We start from the raw sequence: 21,408 nt of genomic DNA, 5'->3' as shown, positions 1-21,408 counted from the left end.
GGGATGAGTCGCTGAACAACAAAAAACAACTTTTCTTCATCTCAGAAAAAAAACAACTTAAGCCACCCAGGTATTGTTTATGTGATTAACGTGATGTTTTCCTCACAACCACATGAAAACTTTCTCATCAGAACAAGAAAAAGTTAAATCATCATTTTTATGAAGGCAAAATAAAATGTGCTCATGGCTTTAAAGTGACTTGAAAATGGTAATGAAAAGCTGAGTCAGCTGAAACGCTAAATATAAACCGCCTCACTCTGGAAGGTTGACACACAATTTAAGTAATTCGACAAGTACACTTGAAATGAATGTCCGACCTTAATGACTGCAGTAATGTTACGAAAGAAACCCACTTATTATTATGGATGTCAAATTATGCAATTCATTGTGAATAATTACGTATTATTATTTTTTTCTTAATTTAATTATTACATTTTTTATTTCTAACTTAAAATTATATATTTTTTGTGTGTGTTGTTCTTGAAATTGAGTTGTCAGGGTAAAAACAATGGTCAGTTACACCCTGAAGTGGACAATAATTTGGAATAAATCTTAAAACACTTGTTTATTGATGTGTTTATTTACAGCACTTATAATGATGATTGAGACAAAACAGCACAGCAATATTAAGCCCTGCTGGTGGAAACTGAAAATTACAGGCATTACTTTGGACTCAAACATGACTAGAAGTGCATCTGTTCAAGTCAAAAATTATAAAGTACTTTACGAAGACACCTCTTTTAAATAATAAACAAATATTTTGATTGGCCAAAATAATGAATTTAAATCTAAATCAAACATTTTATCTATTGACAGTATTTAAATTGATATAAAAGTTAAAAGATATGACCTGAAAACAGCTTCGGAATGAGGTTAGAATCTACTTCAGTGATTCAATTGTTACTCTCGATTCATTTTTAGCCATCAAAACATCCCCGTCTAATCTTACATGTTGATCCACCTGTTCACAAAAGGACGAGCTGTCTGCAACAATCCTTCTGTTTCACATTGTATCACATTGTTCCCAAGAAGATATTTTATCTAGAACAAGCAGAGAACAATAAAGACCAATTTCTATCTACTTATGGTAATTCAAAACAACCTTGAACAGGGTTAGCTTCTATGTTCGTTCTTATTGTGGACATGCCGACAATATGATTGTTACACCGCCGGGTGATCCCTCTCTGGATTGGCTTCAGTTCTTATGTCACAGGAACAAGCTATTCTTGTCCTGGATTCATTTAAATCTGCAGCTACCAACAGAATTAGCTTCTATTTGCTTGTTTTTGTTTATGTTTCTTTGGAACTTTTTCTTTAAATTCATACATAATTCAAGTTTGTTTGTCATTTGTATCTTTTTATTCATTTTCTTGGGTTTAAAACAATGATTTAAAAAAAAAAAAACAGGTATTGGGTTGACCATTTATTAGCAGGACCCCACCCTCAATTGTTTCATATGTAAGTGAGAGAAGGGTGTAGATGAGGATCAGGACTTCCCAGTTTAAGACCATGTTGTAAACAAAGAATGTATGGAAGCTCCATTGAAAGAAACCATTAGAATGCTATTGATCATTAATGAAGAGACAATGGAGTGAAAATGTGGAGTAGTTGGGCAGGATTGGAAACAAAGACCCTTTTCTATTGAGATAATGTGTTGTGATTTGGGGGAAAGGGGGGGGGGGTCTAGGGTTAGGGTGGAAGGTGAATTTTTCGACCCTAAAATAAACTGTGGACGATTGGTTTGTTGTATGTTTTGGTGCAATTGTTTGAGTGATGTCATCGGCTGTCTGTGACGTCACTAGTATTAATGGCGAGAACATTTATGAATCCAGATGTAACAATAAGAAATTAATATGTAATTAAAAAAAATTGTATTCATGGAAAGATTGCGATCTACAGCTTATCCAAGGTCGGGGGGCCCTGTGAAGCATCATTCGGGGGCCCCTGTGAAGAATCATTTTAATAATGAAAATTTGGTTTAAAAATGTTCTAGGATTACATGAGAGATTGTAGGTGTTTAAACATAAAAAATGTTATGTAAACACTCTGAAGACTTAAAGTATCGTCGCCATTAAGGCATCATCACTTACATTGTCTTGTTTAACAAATACATTCTGGCTACAGGTAACAGATCATTTGTGACCCTCGGTGATCAGTCTGCATACTAACCACGATGTCTCTTTACCATATTTATCCTTTTATCTCGGACATATTAATCACTCCAGGGTTTCCAACATTCAAGCAAGCATGTTAAGCGTCTATTAATCTCACATGAGCGATGAGCTCTCATGAAGAGTCTGATGTAGAATGTTCTACTGACATTTTTCATTTCAGATATTAGTTATGAATCACTACATATTTCCAGCAGAGAAAAGGCAATTTAAAAAGATCAGGCAGGCGTTACACGCGTCCACAAATTACCTGTGGCTCCATTGTTTGGAAATCATTCCATATAGATCCACTGCTGAGCCATGAAAGAACAGAAAACAACCGATTCTACACGCAGGAAACACTTTCTAGTAGTTATTTCACGGATGAACGGTCCAATGCATGATTCATTTTCATCTTGTTTTTTTACACAAATTTACCTACTCATGACTTCCTGGTCACATACCTCATAATCCAAATAATCTGTCGAGATTATCAGGATCTCACGAAAATTATGAAGCTTTTCTTGTCTGTCAACTGAGTAGTGTTTTCTCAATCATCTGCCAAGTCAACATTTGAACAGATTTACTATCTTTGCAAGGATGTTCTGTCATGTAAAAGAATACTGTTCAGGAAAAAGTTCAGCCTGAGGATAGAGGAAACTAGTTTGTGTATTAATATTTAAACAACCATGCTGTTGAAGACTTCTAATGTATTTTATAGCCCAAGATCTCACCTGAGAGAAAAGATCATGGCTAAGACCTGGCGACCCTGGCACTGATGAGCAAGGACAGATAAAGAACATCCAAAGAGTCAATGTAGGCTTCACTTAGAACAATGAGCTGATGTAGAGGAGAAGACTGAGAGGACAGCAGTAAAAATGAATCAACTGCTAAGAGAGATAGGACCCACCAGAAATGACTTACCAAGGACCCTACAATCCCATCCTGATTCAGAAAGTCCCATTCGCAACATGGGCAACGATAAGTGGACACATGGATCGATACATGATGGTTACACATAAGGCCACTGGTTTTATACCAGGGAAGAAAAAATACCAGCTGCTAGTGGACATAACAGTCACTCGAGACTGCACAAACAAACTTACCATCTGTCCACTGCCTGGATTGATTACAAGAAATGCATGACATTGGGATATCTGAACATGCACTAGTTCAACAAGACTCTAAAGGCCTTCATTGCAGACTCAACAAGGTAATGGAAAGCCACACTTGGGGCAAACTTTGAGCCAATTACAAAAGGAATGTTGTTTGGATTGAAGAAGTGTGGCTGAGCAGTGACAAACATGAAGAAGGTAGTCGATATACAGTAGAGGGCATCGCCATCCCAGAAGGCAGAGCTGCAGATGTGGAAGAAAGCTACAAATATCTTGGCATACCACATGCAAATGAAAACCAAGAAGAGGCTACTAGGAAAGAAGCTTCCTTAATACCTGAAGTGAGTAAAACTAGTACTAAAGAGTCAGGTCAAAGGCAGCAACAATGTCTGGTCAAGTGATCAGATACCCTGCAGGAACAGTACGCTGGCCAAAGGAGGAAATTCAGGGCCACATACTTAACGTATGCGCGGATGTTGCTCACCATGCACGAGAGGTTCCAATCTAGGACAAAGGAGACCAAGATTTAGTGAGTATCAGAGCCCCTACCCAAGACGAATTATCCAAGCTCCATGGCTACGTCAGGAAGAAGGCCCCAAGAAATGAGGGCTAAGCGAATGTCCTGGACAATGGAAACTGACAGAGGAGGAACCAGAGGAACCATCATGTGATGGATGACTGTGATCATAGATAAGCTGTTGTTGTAGATGTAGCCACCACGAGCGATGCTATCATCAGGGAAAAGGAACATTACAACTGGAAACATGCCACAGGCTCAAAGAAGAGTTGAGGAAGCTGAAGCACAAACCTATTTATTGACATATTACAAATGATAAAGTATCTGTCAAACAAGTCTATAACGTTTCAACAATAATATGTCTGGTATTGCAGATACCAGATTTTGACCACAACTAGAGAACAAGCAAAAATAAACAAAGTAATACAATCAAGGAATAAAATGTTGGATAAATGAAGTCCAATCATGGAAGTAAAATGTTCCGATGCAAGTTGATCGACCTTATTTTCAACATGCTCGACATTTAATGAAGCGGAATAAACAAACCCGACATCAGGAATATTGTAATACAAAGCATTTTAAGATGAAACAAGATAGTTTTGTGGTAGCTATTATTGAATTAAAGTTGACCTCACAATTCTTAATTCTTTCATAGCTCAAGGGATTGTGTGTCTGCTAACCTGGTTTCGATCACAGTTATCAGTTAGTAGCTGTGAGGTCAGAACAGATCAGGTAGCATTGAAAATGAAAATCAATTTGTTCCCCCTGATAAAAGAGTTGAGCAATAATTACCGTGATCCCTTTGATGCAAAACAACATGCACAGCTCAAACGTAACAGTATAACGACACATGACTACCTTTTGTTCCCTCAACAATCTTAAAATGAGACCAAAGCAGGAGAAGTCACTGGAACTAATTCACTCCCTAATATGTCTCTGGCGGTAATTATGAATGAATAGTGAGCCACCGGCTGCTAAACACACCAGTCTCTCTGGTATGTGGAGGTTACACAACTGCCACAACGTCAAAAGGCCCCCACAGCGGGCTTCATTTTCACATCAGACCTTTGGTGTTTAATGGAGCTTCACTGATGAAATTAAGAGTTCGACCAAAAGGCCACCATAATAACCTGGACGAGACAAATCTCTGAGCTCGAGGCTGGAAGTTCATTGAAGCGAGAGATCGGATAGAAATAAGGATCTGAACCACAATCACACACATAACACGCTGTCCTCTGGCGTCGGACTCGCTGATACCGAGAATTATCATTATTCTTATCGCGGCGATGGTTGATTGATAGGAAACATGGCTGGAAGGCTGCGCCGTGGATAAGAGATGATTAAATACAGAAAAACAAAAGCATCGTCAGTGTGAACGGGCCTCGATTTGAGCGTTTGAAGTCACAGCTGACGTTTATAAAGGATCTGAGCACAACTTCATTGAGTATTAACAGATGAATGAGTGAAACATTGAACATGAGCAATGATGTAAGAAAACACAACTGAACACTTGTCAACGATAGTCTAGAAAAGCTTCGAAGACGAAAACAAGTATCAAGTATCCTGATAAAATCCCATTTTAATGGAATACGTCTATTTCCAAGTGTCCATAATGTAATCAGCCGGAGTGAGTCGGCCTGTAATCACCGTCACACATGGAAAATGAGAAGAGTGATCCAGATTCTTTTTCAGCCTCTCAGGCGTCGGTAGCCATTCCACTAATCACTGCTTTCTTCTGCAGCTCGGATTTTTTATCTTGATACATTGGAAATTCAAATCCAAAAGCGATGTATGCTTCAAAGAAAAGCAAGGTCAGGTGCAGGTCTCTGTTCTCGCTCTGGTAATCACGGAGTGTGCCGGTGTGAATCTTAAGAAAATATTCCAAATATAACCACATTTCTTGATTTATTTATATCCCATTTGAAGCTTCTATTTTAGTACGTGTTAAAGTTGGAGGTCGGACCGGAGCTTCGTTACACCAAAGTTACGATGACAGAAATGACCAATAGAATCATCACAGGCTAGAAAAAGTACTCAGAGGGTGCTCACCTCCATCAAAACACTCATCTACAGCATCATCTTTAAGTCTTCAGAGTGTCATTTGATATCTCTTCTTTTAGCCTTGTGGGATAATGGTATCGGATTCTGGAACCTGGGTATTTCTACGTGATGATGTCACACGTTACAAACGCAAACAACTTTTTGACGAGTGAACAAAACTTCCACTGAATGAGGCACTTTGTCCCACACATATGTATGTATGAACGAAAAAACCCAATTGTCAATTGGATCATTTTCTAAGCATCCGTGCTTTATATCACTTCCTGGTCAGAAGCCTCACATGACTTTCATCACAATTAAATACCTGGACTACATTTTATGACTTCACTAATTGGAGGAAATGAGTTAGACAAAAAAAAATAAGGAAAAAATAAATGTATTTTTTAAATTAAAAACAAAGTATTTTGAAATGTGATTTATCGAGTTGTAAAATGATAAAAGTGTCATGGGAGACATGACGTGCATCTCTTTGTTAATATACATTTTTGTTTGTTACAAAGTTACAAATTGTTCAGTTGAATTTCGGTCTACTGATAAAAAAAGCTTTTCAAAAGTTGACACTGTCACCACATAAGTGGTCTGACCGAAAAAGTCCAACATATACTTCTAATTATTTAATCTAATCATGGTTACATTATACAACAATTTCATTGAAATATTTTAACCTGTATTGAAATTATGTTGCTTGACAATGAATATATCCTCCTTGGCAGAGGTAATAATGCCATCAATACCAGCCTTAATTAATGTTTTGTCGTTTTCATATTTTCCCACCAATTAAAAAACGTTGTCCATCAAACGTCTCATGTTGTTACTGTCGTCAGCTGTGATTTATAACTGTTGTCCAACAGGACAGAGAGAAGTCAAAGAAAGCAGAAGTACAGTTTGTGTAATTCTGGTCAGACTGACTCAGATTGCAGAACTGAAACAGCGTACCACGCTTACACCCATCACTGTGGAAAATGATGTGCCGCGCAGTTGATAGATTTTGCCGTGACAGAGCCAGACATTCACACGCCCATTCGCCCTGCAGGACCTCCCCAGCACTGAGTCAGTGCCGCTGAAGCCACACAGCTCTTGCTTTGCTGCCTCATTCTCTGCGTAATTGAATCGAGAGTTTGCTGGGAAGCCGCACGGATCACAGCTGAGCTCATCTGAAGCGTTCAGTTATGAGGCGAGGAAAACAGGGAGGGTACAAGACATCCAGATGTTATACCCCATCAATGTATTTAAGATGTTCCAAATCCACCCAAACACTCACATTTATCAAACGCTGGACCAAGCATTTAGCTTTTCATTGAATATTTATTGTTTAAAATGGCTCATTTATTCTTTCAGGAACATCTTTCAACAAGCTTCAGCATCGTCAATGACTTGCATTAGAACTGACATGTATTTACATGAAAACAAACCAGCTCATGTCATTGGCTTTAATAAATGTTGTGGTGATTCTAAGCTCTCAATAATTGTTGCTGTAATTGCTACTGGAGAGAGATTCCACTACTCAAAGGAACTTGTGGGTCTTTCCTTCATCCTGTCATGTTTTCTGGTTTCCTGTGTGCGCACTCTGGTTTCCTCCCACAGTCAGACACTGTGTACATCTTTCAGAAGTCATCTCAAAACTAAAATCTTTCAACAACACTTGACAAAAAGCGTTCCACTGTTTCACAGTATTACCGTATGTATTGTCCATCTGCATTTTTTTTTGTCTTTGAGTATCTTTAAAAGTTATATAAAAACACATGTATCATCATTATTATTATCATATATTATATTTAAATTGACTTATGATGTTTCCATGAATCTAGCATTAAAGATGAAAATGTCGGACAAAGATGCATCAATCTATAAAGGTTTGCCAAATAAAACTCAATGAAAAATATCACCTTACAAATGCCCAAGTATGTTCTGTTGTTTTGTCAACGAGTTGTGAAAAGTCATTAGAAACAAAAGTTTTAAAACACAGGAAAATAACAGTGTTTAAATGAAAAGTGAAATGTGATTAGTAATACATTAGTGATAGGTTTATGAGGCCAGCTGACAAGGTATCACAATACAGTGTATTATATCTAAAGGACCACTAGATGGCACTGTAAGTTATGTAAAGTATGCCAAGTTTAATTGAATAAGCAGTCTCAGAGAAAAAGATTGCCATCTAGAAATGAAGACGCTGTATCATTATACCACATCAGTTGTTTCATGAGGCCTCTTCAACCCATCACCATTAACACAATATGATAGTTCATCGAAGGAAGGATATATTAAAAAACAAAATAAAGATTCATATTTTTGTGCCCTACCCACCAGCAGCAACTCTGTACAGGCAGTACTGCTTTGGCCGACTCTAACTCTTAACATCCTAAGTAATAGTTAGCCAAAATGTTGAAAATATGATGAGATAATTAAAAACGTTTGTCAGAAGCGGTTCATAGGTGGAGCTGGGGACGGCCCAGTAGGCCTCCCTCACAACATAACAAGCAGGAATCACAGAGGGAATACACTTTGCCACGAATGCAGAGGTCAAACTATGCATGTAACCTCTGAGGGCCCATGTGTTATTCAGGAACTGTAGGAGGGGTCACTGGACCAGACCCACCCAAAAGACCCACTGCAGTTGCACATCAATCAAATAAAGCTCTAACGGAATCCTAAGGATCACTTTAAACCCTTGTCTATCAGAGGACAGGCTTAGATTCAAACTCGTAGTGTTTCCGTCAAACTCTAGATATTTCAGTTTATCATGCAAGTGCAGCCAGTCTGTGCTCTGCTAATCCATCCTAAAACAAAATAGTCTTATCTGTGACCCAGAACTCTTTGACACGCTCAAGAATTAGAGGATGGGATATCAGTCAGATTCCCTTCATCATACAGTAAGAGTGTTGAGGAGGAAACTATCCAGAAAACTGTCCGGGAATTAATACATCATGTTTAATCGATCCATCTTTTCTCAGCTTATCCAAAGTTGCGTTGAGGGGGCAGCAGCCGCAGCTGATAGTCCTGGATTTAACCACTTTCTAAAGGAGCGTGAGCCACTATAAAAACGGGCTTCTCCTGATGTTAAGGAGCATTGGCTCCACTGTGAGGCTCTCCTGAATGACAAGGTCCTCATCCTAACTCCAAGGTTAGGTTTCGTTCTTTTGTTCACTACCAATTCATGAGCACAGGTGAGAGTAGAAACAGGTAAAACGAGAGTTTTTCTTCGCCACAGATACAGATACAAAACATCCTCCAACCTGGACTGGACTTTCTTCGCTTTTTCGTCCCAGATCTTTGGATTCCTAGACCGACTCTGAACCTGAACCTCTGAACCAAGAAATTAGTTTTAAAAAGACGAACATGGTTTTCCTAATTAAAGGGGTCATTGCATAAATAAATAATTAAATGGAAAGTCTTGAATGGCTGAGTTGAACATTTGTTAAAATTATTGAGAATGGATTCTGTATTTGCGGTGTCAGCCTAGTTGACATCAAGCTACATGACGTGAAAATCAAAGTGTTCTTGTTGTTAAACAGCTTCAACAAATGACATGACAGCGACGATACACATGTTTTTTAAACCCATGCACTCTCTCAGTTGACCTGAATCATCTAAAGATGAACTAATAACCAGGGATACGTGTTCAAACACAGCCTAGGTGAGCATGTTTGGAGGAAAAGTCAACTCCAAACTACTGGCTACGCAGCTGTCTGCATAGACATACTATTGTTGACCAACTGAGGTCCAGCTCACACGCTGCATTCCTCATCCTGTCCTCGACCTATCTCAGAATGCTGCACCTCCTGGTAATCTTGGCAAACCCTTGATCTATGTCAACAGTGGCCTGCTATGGTATCACGCTTGGATCAATAGACTCACAAAGGAGTGCGTTACATTGTTTACTTTTGATGGTGCAAACGACACAAGGCAGGTTTCAGAAAATGTAGAGCGTTTCAGAAAAGTTTCTGATTATTTGGCTGCGTGGAAGAACTACCGCGGCAGCTGCGACTATATTAAGTTTGTTTCTTTAGCAGAGCGGCTCAGCATCTGTGTTTATGTTTTAAATAGAACCAACAACATCCAGTGTTGAGTAACAAACATCACAATGCTACGACGCGCGTAACCTTGTAGTGTATCTATATATGATATTTAGGGTAGATAGCAATGTACTACACCTACAATGAACCTAAAAATGTTATTAACTTGTTATATAGCATTATTCAGAATATTTAGGATATTCATTTGGATCATTTTATATTCCTTTTTTAATAAATCATACCAAGGTTATTGAAATAAAAAAAAAAATTCTGGACTAATGGGAATTTTTACTATTATTATTAAATTACTTAAACAGTACAACTACAATGTATTAGCATGCTGTATTACATGAACGAACACAAACCTCTCATCACGATAAGACTTTGAACTTAAGGATGCCACATTTCATACACTATTTAAATGTTAAAACATGTATTTAAGTTATTGTCACAAGCCTGGATCAATTTATTGGTTTAAAAAAGTGTCGAGTTATTTAAGAATATCATCCTCGATTAATTATATTTCAAAGTAAGGCAATCATATCTGTATGATGCATCAATCAACTGTTATTTTATTGTGGGAAAAAAATCAGATAAATGTGAACATACATTTGTGATTGACATTTTATTCATTGCTTTTTTTTTTTTTTAATGTATGGCTGTTTGAGAGACAATGTGGCATCTTTTATTAACTGTATTAATGACTATGAAAAATGACACATTTTTATAACAACATGAATGAAGATTAGTTTAAAAATGACTAACATTTTTAGGTGTTAGTTCTATTGTGTGTATCTCGAGCCATAGTGTAAGTGTCCACGTTCTTGCCGTCATATCTAACAATGACAATGGAAAACATGGTGTAATAACAGCCCTTCAATCAACTACACCTTTACAACAATGAAGTCTAACGTACCGAACAAAGACGAAGGCTCTGGTTTAGCAGACAGACCATAAGTATATCTACAGCAACCAGCTAAAAGAAGGTGGTTTTTTTTCACCAACACAGTCTGTGCCACGACTCTCACCAGTGCACATGTGTCGAGCATGTTTACAGGAACACTGTCTGTTCATTGTTATAACGCTTGTAATAACCACTCATACATCATATGGACCTGGAGACGTGGTGACCGTGTAGTCTGGTTACCATGGCAGCAGTTTCATCTCAGAGCCTCCAGTGGGTGCTGGACGGTCTCTACGCCCCCCCTCTCCTCCTCTCCGAGCCCCCCCTCACCCCCCCCTCGCTCTGACGTAGGGCGTGAAGGCGGGCTGTGATTGGTCGGGCCCGGCCCTCCCTCCCGGAGGGGGGGTGGGGGGAACTTATGGCTGGAGTTTGCGGGCGGAGTCGGTTTCCCTGAGAGATAAATTGTGTGTTTTACAAGTGCCGGAGTCTGGTGCGAAAGTGTCCTTTTCGCTCTTTCCTCCGAGGGACAGGCAACCATTCGTGCGAGGAACACCCGGAGCTGAAGCTACTTCCACCCGCCAGAGCAACAGGGAAGGATATTCCCGCGGAGTTTCTATCATGTCGGGAAATAAAGAGAGTGACGGAGGATGGAGGAAATTCGTGTGGAATTCAGAGAAAGGGGAGTTTCTGGGACGAACCGGCATCAGTTGGTGTAAGTACTGTGTATTTATTCTCTTCATTCACCTGTGACAGGAGCAGTTCTTTCAAGAAAACGTGCAGCCATTTCCTGGTGGCAGACACAGCACCTGTTAGAGCCCCGTGTCTGCGTCGTGACTCCTGCTTTTTTCCCTCTCAAGTGGGCTCGCGTTAACGCAAGATTAACGACACGGTTATAATCTTTGCTTTTGGATAAAACTGCTCACCAACAGGTGAAGAAAAAACAAAAAACAGGATAAATAAATCAAAATAACAGCGAGTATTAATTATTAACGTTAATCTTATTTTTAAGTCACGTGACTGAGTTAACGCAACAGTAGATGAGGAACAGAATAATGGCGGAATCCAGCCGTTAATAAACGTCCTGTATGAAAAGGTCGTCCTGAAGGACAGTCTGTTCTGGGCCAGGACTTCTTTTTTTTACCCCCCTGAACCCTCTGCTCAAAGCCCTTTTTTTCTTCTTCCTATATTAGACCCTCCATGTATTTCAGCCTAGCAACAAGAAGACCAACATTTTTTTTGATTCTTCTCCACTTTCTCCCCCTCCTTCTTCTTCTCCCCCCTAAAAAAAAGATTTATGCGCCACATTTAAGCAGTTTGTAAAGACTTTAAGCTCGTTTATTCGAGACAGATAAAGCTCTCGCTCTAACAAGACTAGTCGTGGTTAATATGGCACCGAGTTAATCCGAGCGAGAAGCGTTGGTTCTGAAGGTGTCGCCAGGAAGAGCTGCTTCTGGTGAACGCGGAACTCGCTGATCACGACTCGCATGGCGGCCACATTTTCTCTCCATCTTCCCCCGAGAATTCACCCAGAAAAAGAAGCGACCTGAGCGCGAATAAACCCCCGCTAAACTTCTTCATTCCTCCCTGACATTTTAGACTCGTCTAACTTAGCGTAAGAAGGGAGGAAACTCGCTAAAGTTGATCGATGTTTTTAAGATAAATGGCTGATAAATCAACATTTTAAGATGGTGGTTCCAACAACTTTAAGCAACAGGTTCTGCCCTCTTTCTTGACGCGCTCCAAACGTGTCGAACCGTCGCTGTAAAATGGCTGTGATCGTGTCATTTGAAGGCTCAGCAGATGTGGATGGTAACATGGATGTGTGTAAAAAAAAAAAGTCCAGGGGCCTCTCTGTGGTTCGGTGGCCCCCCCTTTGCACTGCAGCAGCAGCCGCCGGGTGGGGGATGGGCTTTTCTTTTTTTTTCTCATCATAAGTTGACCAGTTTCTGTGCCGGACTTCTCACTGGGCTGGTTTCACATACAGCCCTCCCTGCCATTCATCCACCCTGAACCGGTTTCCACGTTAATTAAACAGCCTGATAAATCACTTAATCCCACCCTTCCCTCCGCATTGACAAACATCACCCTTTAATTAGCAATTCAAGCACAGGGGCCCGACACTTAAAACCTGTTTATCTCAAATAAGATGTTTTTCTCTCGTGTATTACTGAGTGTAATGCATCACAAACTCCTGCATCTTCACTAGATTTCTTATTAATAAATCTTCTCAACTAACTACCGTGTCCAGGGCCACGACCAGCTCCACGTGCTCGATCCTTAAAACCATTACAAACAAGCACGAACCCGATTTGCTTTGCAAATGATCGTCATGTGACCAGCGTTTTTTTTCTACGGCCCTTAAAATCCCCACATTATAAAATACAAGCATACTTGTTGCTCTAGTAAAGTGTGGAGAATACCTTTATCTTTTCTTTTTTTTCTTGTGCTCTTGAAGGGAAGCCATTTGTAGATGAACCTTGCTGAAGGACAAACTTGGAGCGGCACCATATTCTTTTCCAGGCAGCCATTTTACTGAGAAAACTGATATCATTTAAATAATATTCAATGGATTCCCTTTAAAAAAAACATAACAGAAGTGACATTACTAAAGTGTTAATTTGTATTAAATATTCACTGCAGGGCTGTGAAGGACAACCCCTCCCACCCCCCCCTCGACATGTTCATTCTCTAGTTTCCTACCCGTGGTTCACTAGTGAGCCGAGCTCACCATTCACCTGTCAAACTGGTTTAACTGGGCTCATCCCGACAAGAGACCGGCTGCAATTTGGGAGAAAAAAAAACGCCCGCGACGCGAATGAATGAATCAAGTCTAGATATGTATCCAGTAAATAAAACTCTTAAGATGAAGCGAGGCCTGCACATGAATAGGGGGATAAAAAGAAGGGGCTTTTGTACTTTGGAGCATTTGTGGAAAATACGTCACAGAAACAAAGTCTGCAGTGTTGCGTAAGAGCACAGGATTGGTATGTGCAACAGGTGACCGGGGAGAGTGCGGGCGGTGAAATCTCCCGTACGACAGTGGAAATGAATATAATTAGAAGGCTTTTGTTTTGAAGGGGGTGTTTGAGAGAAGTAGGACCTGTTGCGGCTGCTGACAGGGCGGAGGGGGGGGAAGGGTCCTCATGAGCGGCGGCTCTCTAGAATGACTCACCCCCGTCGTGCTGGAAATGTCACAATACTGAGAAAATCACCTGAGTCACCGATAATGGTTAAGAATTGATATCGTTTAGAACCGAAGTAGCATTGTTACGGTGTCAGGATGGGATTTAAGAATTCCTTAAGGGCCTGCTTATGGATCTGTGATCTACATTGATGGTCTTTAATGTGGTTTTCACTAACAGTCGTTTTCTCCCTTTCTTCTTCCCGCAGTTAAGATCACCCTGTTCTACGTTATTTTCTACGGATGCCTGGCCGGAATCTTCATCGGAACCATTCAGGCCATGCTGCTGACGCTGAGCAACTACAAGCCCACCTACCAGGACAGGGTCGCCCCACCAGGTAGAGTCTTGGGTCTCATCTCCAGAATGCATGAAACCGTGGAGCGGTGTTAAGAATCCCTCTTGTCTAAGCTTCTCAAGATGACACATTTACAGCTTTTGTGTAAACAATGAGAGCTAGTTAGGCAGCTTTAGAAGTTGTGTTGTGTTTGTAAACTGCAGCGTTGAAGAGCGCTCACAGGCAGATTCCTGACACGGTTCAGATAGATAAGAACAAGTGAAAAGGTGAGACTAAAACAAGGTATTAAAGGAAAAAAAGGAACATTTATTCACTGCACTGGCTTTTTGATAATGAACTGAGAATCTCCAGTATAGTCACCAGAACACATTCAAAGAAAAAAACAAGTTTAACCAACAACTGGATGTATCCAGTCTAAAAACCAAACTACAGTACTCTCTACACTTCAAGTACTAAAAAATACTCACTACAAAGAACATGAAAATCAAACTAATTACAAAGAACTAAAAACAATACTCACTACAAATATTAGATAGACCTTATTAATCCCTCTGGAGATCAGCTTCCGCATACTGGGTAAATATCTTGGTAAATATCTCTGAAACACACTCCCTCTTAGAAGTACTCTGAAAACATACTTACTGCAAAGTAATCTAAAACACCAACTTACTGCAAAGTATTCTAAAACCATCTCCAAACAAATAACACTTAAATATAATCTCTACAAAGTACTGCAAAACCTACTAGTACATGAGTATTTCAAGAGCAGGATGAAGACCACAGTTGCTTCTGGTCACTAACCTAATAGTACTGCCTTATTTTAAACTCTTTCTGCGGTAAAGATAGAATGTGTTTCTTTAATATCATTTTAACATACATTTTATAACTGTAATGGTGAAAGATGCTGCTTAAGCTAGTTTCATGCTATGTTTCATTGATTCGCCTAAACGTATTGGTGGTGCTGCCATGTTTGTGGTGTTGCTGGAGGAGGAAACCTAAACTAACACATACTATATAGTATCTGTTGAAGGATGAGTAAACACTGCAGTAACACACAGTATGCTAACAAGTGCAGGCGAGCGTCCTCGCCTATGATCGCATGTACTGTACATGTGTGAGGGAGGGGCCCGTCAAGGTCATGCGCTGACCTCTGTCCACTGCAGGAAGTGGCAACACTTTCAGAAGGTGGTCTTGTCTCGTAGGGGCGTCGTCAGAGACACACAACTAAGATGCTCTTTGAGGTTCTCACACCTTAAGAGCAACATTATCACATACTAGTGGGTCATTTACACACAATATATACTGACTTTTAAATATAATGATCCAGTTCACTGTGTGGACCAGCTCAGAGCTTCACTCGCACACACTGGACAGCTGAATAAAGGAGGGATGAAGGAGTGGTAAATCTTTTCACTCCCGTACGGGTGTCGCCGGCAGCATGTGCCTGGAAGCGGCTCGTCTGTCAAACGTCTTTTTGACCTCGGATAGGTTCAGCCATTTTGTCCTTCACTCCTCTCAGCCAGTCAATGTTTCTCCCCTCAGGCTGTGGCAGCGTACGCTCACACCGACGATCACTAAGCATGTTTACGTGCACGTCGGCAAACAGCCCCACTTCTTGAGAGAAAAGTCTAAGCTTGTCGTTTTTTCTTTTTTTTGCCGGCGAACATTTCTGGGTAATCTGGCGAGAATTTCAAAAAGCCACTGAGCTGCGCTCACACACTGAGCTCACAGGTGGACGGAGTTGGTGCGACTCGACCTGCACATGCTTCAGCTTTGGATATATTTTTAGCAGCGATTGTAAAAGGACTCGACACACACGGGATAGTTTTCCTGCCACGGCGCTCGCCACTCACTCGGCAGAGACACACGCCGGACTGAAGCTCTGAAGTGACTTTCCAGTATGATAAAGGCAGCCGGGTTTTTTTTCTCTCTTTTTTTTAACAAGCCCGCCTCTCACTCTGAGGCGAAAAGTTTCCATTGAGAGGGAGTCACACGTGAAGCTAGTGGGGGGGCAGGAGGGGGGACGACTGCTGGGTCTTCACGGGTCTGTTCTGAATATTAAAAGTGTGTGACGGACACTCAGAGTAAAGCAGCTGATGACGAGAGACGCTCTTTACAAACGTGTCCTCTGAGGACCGACTACTGTGCACAGGGACACGCCTTGTGGAAAATTACCACGGTTTGAGCTGCAGGGACCTTGTGAGGAAACCCCCAAGACCTTTACATTGTGTGTTGACAGGAACCGGGTCTCTGTCCTAACACTGCACAGAGGTGTCACATCTGCCCCACATCTGTAGCCATTTTGAATATTTCAACTGGAAATAGTTCTTTAGCTATTCATTTCTTCTCTCTACTGATATGTCTGCTCAATATTTTATTCTGTATTACTACCCCTGATACAAGTATTTTAGAGGGACATTACACTAGAATATTTAGTGAAAGTAATTACATGTCTTTGTTTTACTAAGACTTTTTAATTACATTCTAACTCTATATAAATATATATCTTGGGATGATTCTCAAAGTGCATTTTCTAGTTCACTTGTTTCTTTTGGAAGACATATTCATTTTAGTGTGTACTTTCACAGAGATTAACATTTCTACTGTAATTAAAAGTCATGTGGAAATTTAGGTGTCGCTCTCAAACTATTTTCGTCATTTAAACCATAGCTTTTATATCATGCTATTGTCACTAAACAATTTATTAAAAAAAACAACATACAAAATAGAAGATTAATATGACCTAAATACAAATATGATTTTTTATTGATACAATGAAATATCATTGGTTGTGCACTTCTTTGGTTTCAAAATGTTTTCTTTTCCCAGTGAATATATAAGCTGACTCAAGTGTGTCTCCCGCAGGCCTCTCACACACCCCACGCTCCGAGAAGTTTGAGATTGCCTTCACGAAAAGTGACAAGAACACATACGAGAAGTACGTCAAAAGCATGATCGACCTGCTGAAGCCCTACGATCAGGATGCGCAGACCGACGAGATGAAATACGAAGACTGCGGAGGTAAGAACGAACTCACTCTCTCCGGCGACAGAGTGAACGGTCGCCCTCTAACTCCGCCCTCTAACTCCGCCCCCCCCGCAGACGAACCTCAGTTCTACAAGGAGCGCGGCAACCTGGAGAGCGATACGGGCCGGAGGAAGGCCTGTCGCTTCTCCAAGACCTGGCTGTCCACCTGCTCGGGAGAGACCGACGCCACCTTCGGCTTCAGCGAGGGGAAACCCTGCCTCATCGTCAAGCTGAACCGGATCGTCAACTACAAACCCAAGGTGAGTCCAGATGCAGGCGCGCATCACGACCGTCGACAGGACGGTCTGTGGTTCTTGAAATGGAACCAACTGAGAACAGAACAGACAACATGAGAACAAAATGTACTAGCGGGAGAGTTTAAGAATTCCTAAATAAACCGGAAAGTACCAGAAACATTTACAGTGTATCAAAAACCTCCACTAAACTCCACACAATCCGCAACTGCCGTTTACTCTCAAGCTTATCAAGTCAGATGTGGATGAGAAGAGTCAATAGATCCAGGGTTTTATCCCGGGTTGGAAAATGAACGTCATAGCAACAGACGATTAATAGAAAGTATTACCAACCGTTCACATCTGAACCAAAGGGAGATATTTATCTCAAACAGTCTCAATGCCTCCAACTGGTTTTGAACGTACATCTACACTCGAGTCAGTGAACATCCTACCACCAGTTAAATGGACGTCAACGGCGATGGAGGTCAACTCATGCAGGAAGTTAAACCATCTTGTCTTTGTTTTCAGACTCCCGAAAACCAGACGCTGCCACTGCCCGTTCAGCTGAAGCTGCAGGCCAACGTGATCCCTATCCACTGCAAAAACAAGGTGAGTCCACGCTCAGAACCTCCCTGTTGGACTCAGTGTTGAAGAGTGTTGAGCTCATGCTGTTATGAACTGATACTTCGTTTGGTTTCAGTGGCCAATATGAATAATACCACGCTATAATTTGACTTTTAATTTAAATTAAAAAATATTGTGTAGTTTAGATGACGATTTTGTAAAAGAACAATAATGGCATTTGATTTGACTGTCATTTAGATTCAAGAACTGGATGTAAAATGTTTGAAAGAAGAAAAATCAATTGTAGAATAAGTACAACAAGTAGAGATTTGTATGTACAGAATGTGTTTTATGATGTCCTCGACTCCTGCTCGGAGACACTAAACTTCTGTTAATGAGTCAGGAGAACTTGTTAAAAGTCCTGGCAGTCTTGACCAATAGAGTAGAACGACGTCCAAAAATGTGCTGGAGGCCAAAGGGCACTTCGGTTTGTTAATAATTAGGTTTTATTGCCAATTTGTTGAGCCCGGACGGAGCAGCTTTCACAATCCGCTCAAACATTGATAAGGACAATCAGGGAATCAGATTCCGGTTGTGTTTCACTTTCACATGCTTGTTAAAAGCTTTGATTACGATTTAAGCCTCGTCATCGTTCACGGGTTCAAATCGCTTTTTCCCAGAAGCCTTAGAGTCATTACATCATGGGCGTAACGAGGCTCGGGAGTTGAGAGCTCAGAAGTTGTGCCTCCATACATCCAGTGATCCATCGATCAATCTAGTAACATGAGGAGTTGATCATTACCCAGGATTGTTCTTTTATCTTTGACATTATTCTGTAACGCCGTTTATTGAGACGGTTCCTTTGAATCCATATCAACCCTAAATTAATATTCAAGCTGCTTTAGTGAGCCGGTGTCAATTATTGTTTCACGGTATCACTGTGGACTTTGTGGCATCGGCGGACATCGTGTCCTCACATCTATATAATGTGTTGAAGTTAACGATTAACACGCGTGTGTGGGCGTCAGTGAGAGTTCTCTGATCGATGCATCTCGTCTTCCTTCTTGAAGTTCACAAGGTTCTCTTGCTCAGGTGACAATTTGCTTCTAGCAAGTCAGCTTCCTCCAACCTAGCCGGTCTTGAAGACCACGTTTACTAGTCACTTCCATGAGTCCTCCTTAACCACCGAACCTCATTAGATCTCTTGTGTATTTTACTTGCCTTACACCATCTCTCTTCACCACATGTCCAAACATTATGAGTCAGCTCTCTATCCTTCTCCAAACTTTTCTCCATGATCTGTCCATCTGATATTTTCCTGCTAGTTAATCCCATTGACAAAGCATCTTTAACTCTGACTCAGGGGGAAAAACCTTCAGATGAAAACAGTAACAACAAAATAATATTTAAAAAAAGGTGTTTAGAGCTTGAAAATACAACCTTAACATTCACCATTTCCTCTGCAACAAGACGATAGATGCTTTTTGTATTTGTATTGCTTATTTTTTGCAAGTTTTCAGGATTATTATTTCATAAACCTGAGTGAAACAAGCCTCTTGAAAAAAGAAAATATATACATATCTATTTCTTTCCGAGTTGCCCAGTAACAAATGCTTCAGTGACCAGTAGAAGAAGAAACAATTCTACAGTAAAACCTCACGAAAATCCCCAAAAAATATAATATATACAATAACATCTATCTCCATCCATCCATCTCTTGTGCAGTCATGATGTATTCCACAGTTAGAGGCACAAGCGTAAGCTCTGGTCGATCGAACTGAAGTTGAACTGGGCTGCTGTCGTTACAGAGAGAGGAGGACGAGGGCAAGATCGGCGAGATCAGGTACTTCGGCCTGGGCAACGGGTTCCCCCTGCAGTACTACCCCTACTACGGCAAGCTGCTCCACCCGCAGTACCTGCAGCCCCTGGTGGCCATCCAGTTCACCAACCTGACCATGGACCAGGAGATGCGCATCGAGTGCAAAGTGTACGGCAGGAACATCGACTACAGCGAGAAGGACCGCTATCAGGGACGCTTCGATGTCAAATTCACAATCACCTCGTGACCTCAGCCATGACGAGCACTCTCATGTTGAAATGTAGAGATTTAAAAGAGTTCAGATTTAAAAACACCACTAGTCTTTGAACATTCATGATATACAGGACCTACACTTAATCTGTGTGCTTTACACTAGGCTTCTTCCGTGTGTCTGTCCAGGGTTAGAATGTAAAATACAAGAGTAGCAATAGCAAATATTTATTCTACTGTAAATGAAAATATTCCTTGAGCCATGGGATGTGTTCATCTATTACTGTAAAACTGCAATTCCACTACTGACGCTTAGCTGGTGTATTTCTGTCCCCGCAGCGTTCCATCCCGATGTGCTTTCTATATTTTAGAGTCCTGTGTCGTCGTCTCCCGTAATCTCCTCCGTCTTATGTCAGCTTTAGTGGTCCAAGGTGTGTTTGTGTCTGTGTGCAGCTGTATTAGTTGATGTGTGTGCGTGTGTGTGTGCGAAGTGTGTTAAAGTGCTCTGACTAACTGAAAAACTAGCACGGTACTCTGAACCTTTAAGGCCCGCGTCTGATAACGACTGCGCTCCACGGAAACGTTCTCTTCACCCAGACTGAGGGAGGATACATTCACACACATTTCTTTGTAATCTAGATTAACGACTCGTCTGTTTGATACATCCGTTTATCTCTTCTTCTTCGGTAGTTTAGAGCTTTTTTTTGTGGGTCCAGCCTCGAAGAAACAGTGGCAACTCTTGAAAATCTGTTTTTTTTGTTCTTTTTTTTTTTTTTTTTTTTTTTTTGCTGGAGACATCACACCACGTGGTGACACTTACTATTGAATGTTTTAGCCATTTTCATGGTGGAAGAATTTTATATTTATGCAGTTGTACATTTTTTTCAAAGTGTAATGTAATGAATCCAAAAACCAAAGTCGCTGGTCAAAGGTTAGAATATCAGAGGCGATTCAGTATCCCTTGTAAAACGATGCATAGTTGGTGTGACTTAAATTCAATGTTGAAGATCAAAACACTTTTCAGGAGTCTGCTCTTGTCACTTTATTTAATCATAACTCTGAAACAATAAACAGGAAAAAAAAGAGACACGTGTCACGTCTGTTGTGTTCTAGTTACTCTAATGGGGCGATGGACATGTTACAGTCCAGCGGGGGTCGCGACCTTTTCCTCTCGACTCAAACGTTTGAAATGTTCTCAACAAATGCTTTGAAGGACGAACAAACCAGGAGCTCAGATCCAAAAAGCTAATTCCTTCTGGTGCCGACCGTCTTAGTGTTACCAGGATTTAGTTAGATTTAGGATTCCATGTTGAAT

At 40.7% G+C, this 21,408-nt stretch overlaps 1 protein-coding gene across 1 annotated transcript; it reads left to right on the top strand.

Moving 5' to 3' along the window:
- The first annotated feature begins 11,216 nt into the window (after window positions 1–11,216).
- atp1b1a (ATPase Na+/K+ transporting subunit beta 1a) lies at window positions 11,217–21,178 on the top strand. The gene is made up of 6 exons (XM_087784447.1): window positions 11,217–11,472; window positions 14,151–14,279; window positions 17,103–17,258; window positions 17,340–17,524; window positions 18,029–18,109; window positions 19,873–21,178. The coding sequence occupies exons 1-6, from the start codon at window positions 11,379–11,381 to the stop codon at window positions 20,128–20,130; spliced, it is 903 nt and encodes a 300-aa protein (XP_087640573.1). The 5' UTR covers window positions 11,217–11,378; the 3' UTR covers window positions 20,131–21,178.
- The last annotated feature ends 230 nt before the right edge of the window (window positions 21,179–21,408 follow it).

Source organism: Callionymus lyra, chromosome 2 (genome assembly GCF_982586985.1).
Source record: "Callionymus lyra chromosome 2, fCalLyr1.hap1.1, whole genome shotgun sequence".
Lineage (NCBI taxonomy): Eukaryota > Metazoa > Chordata > Actinopteri > Syngnathiformes > Callionymidae > Callionymus > Callionymus lyra.
This window is presented reverse-complemented; position numbering and strand designations above follow the sequence as displayed.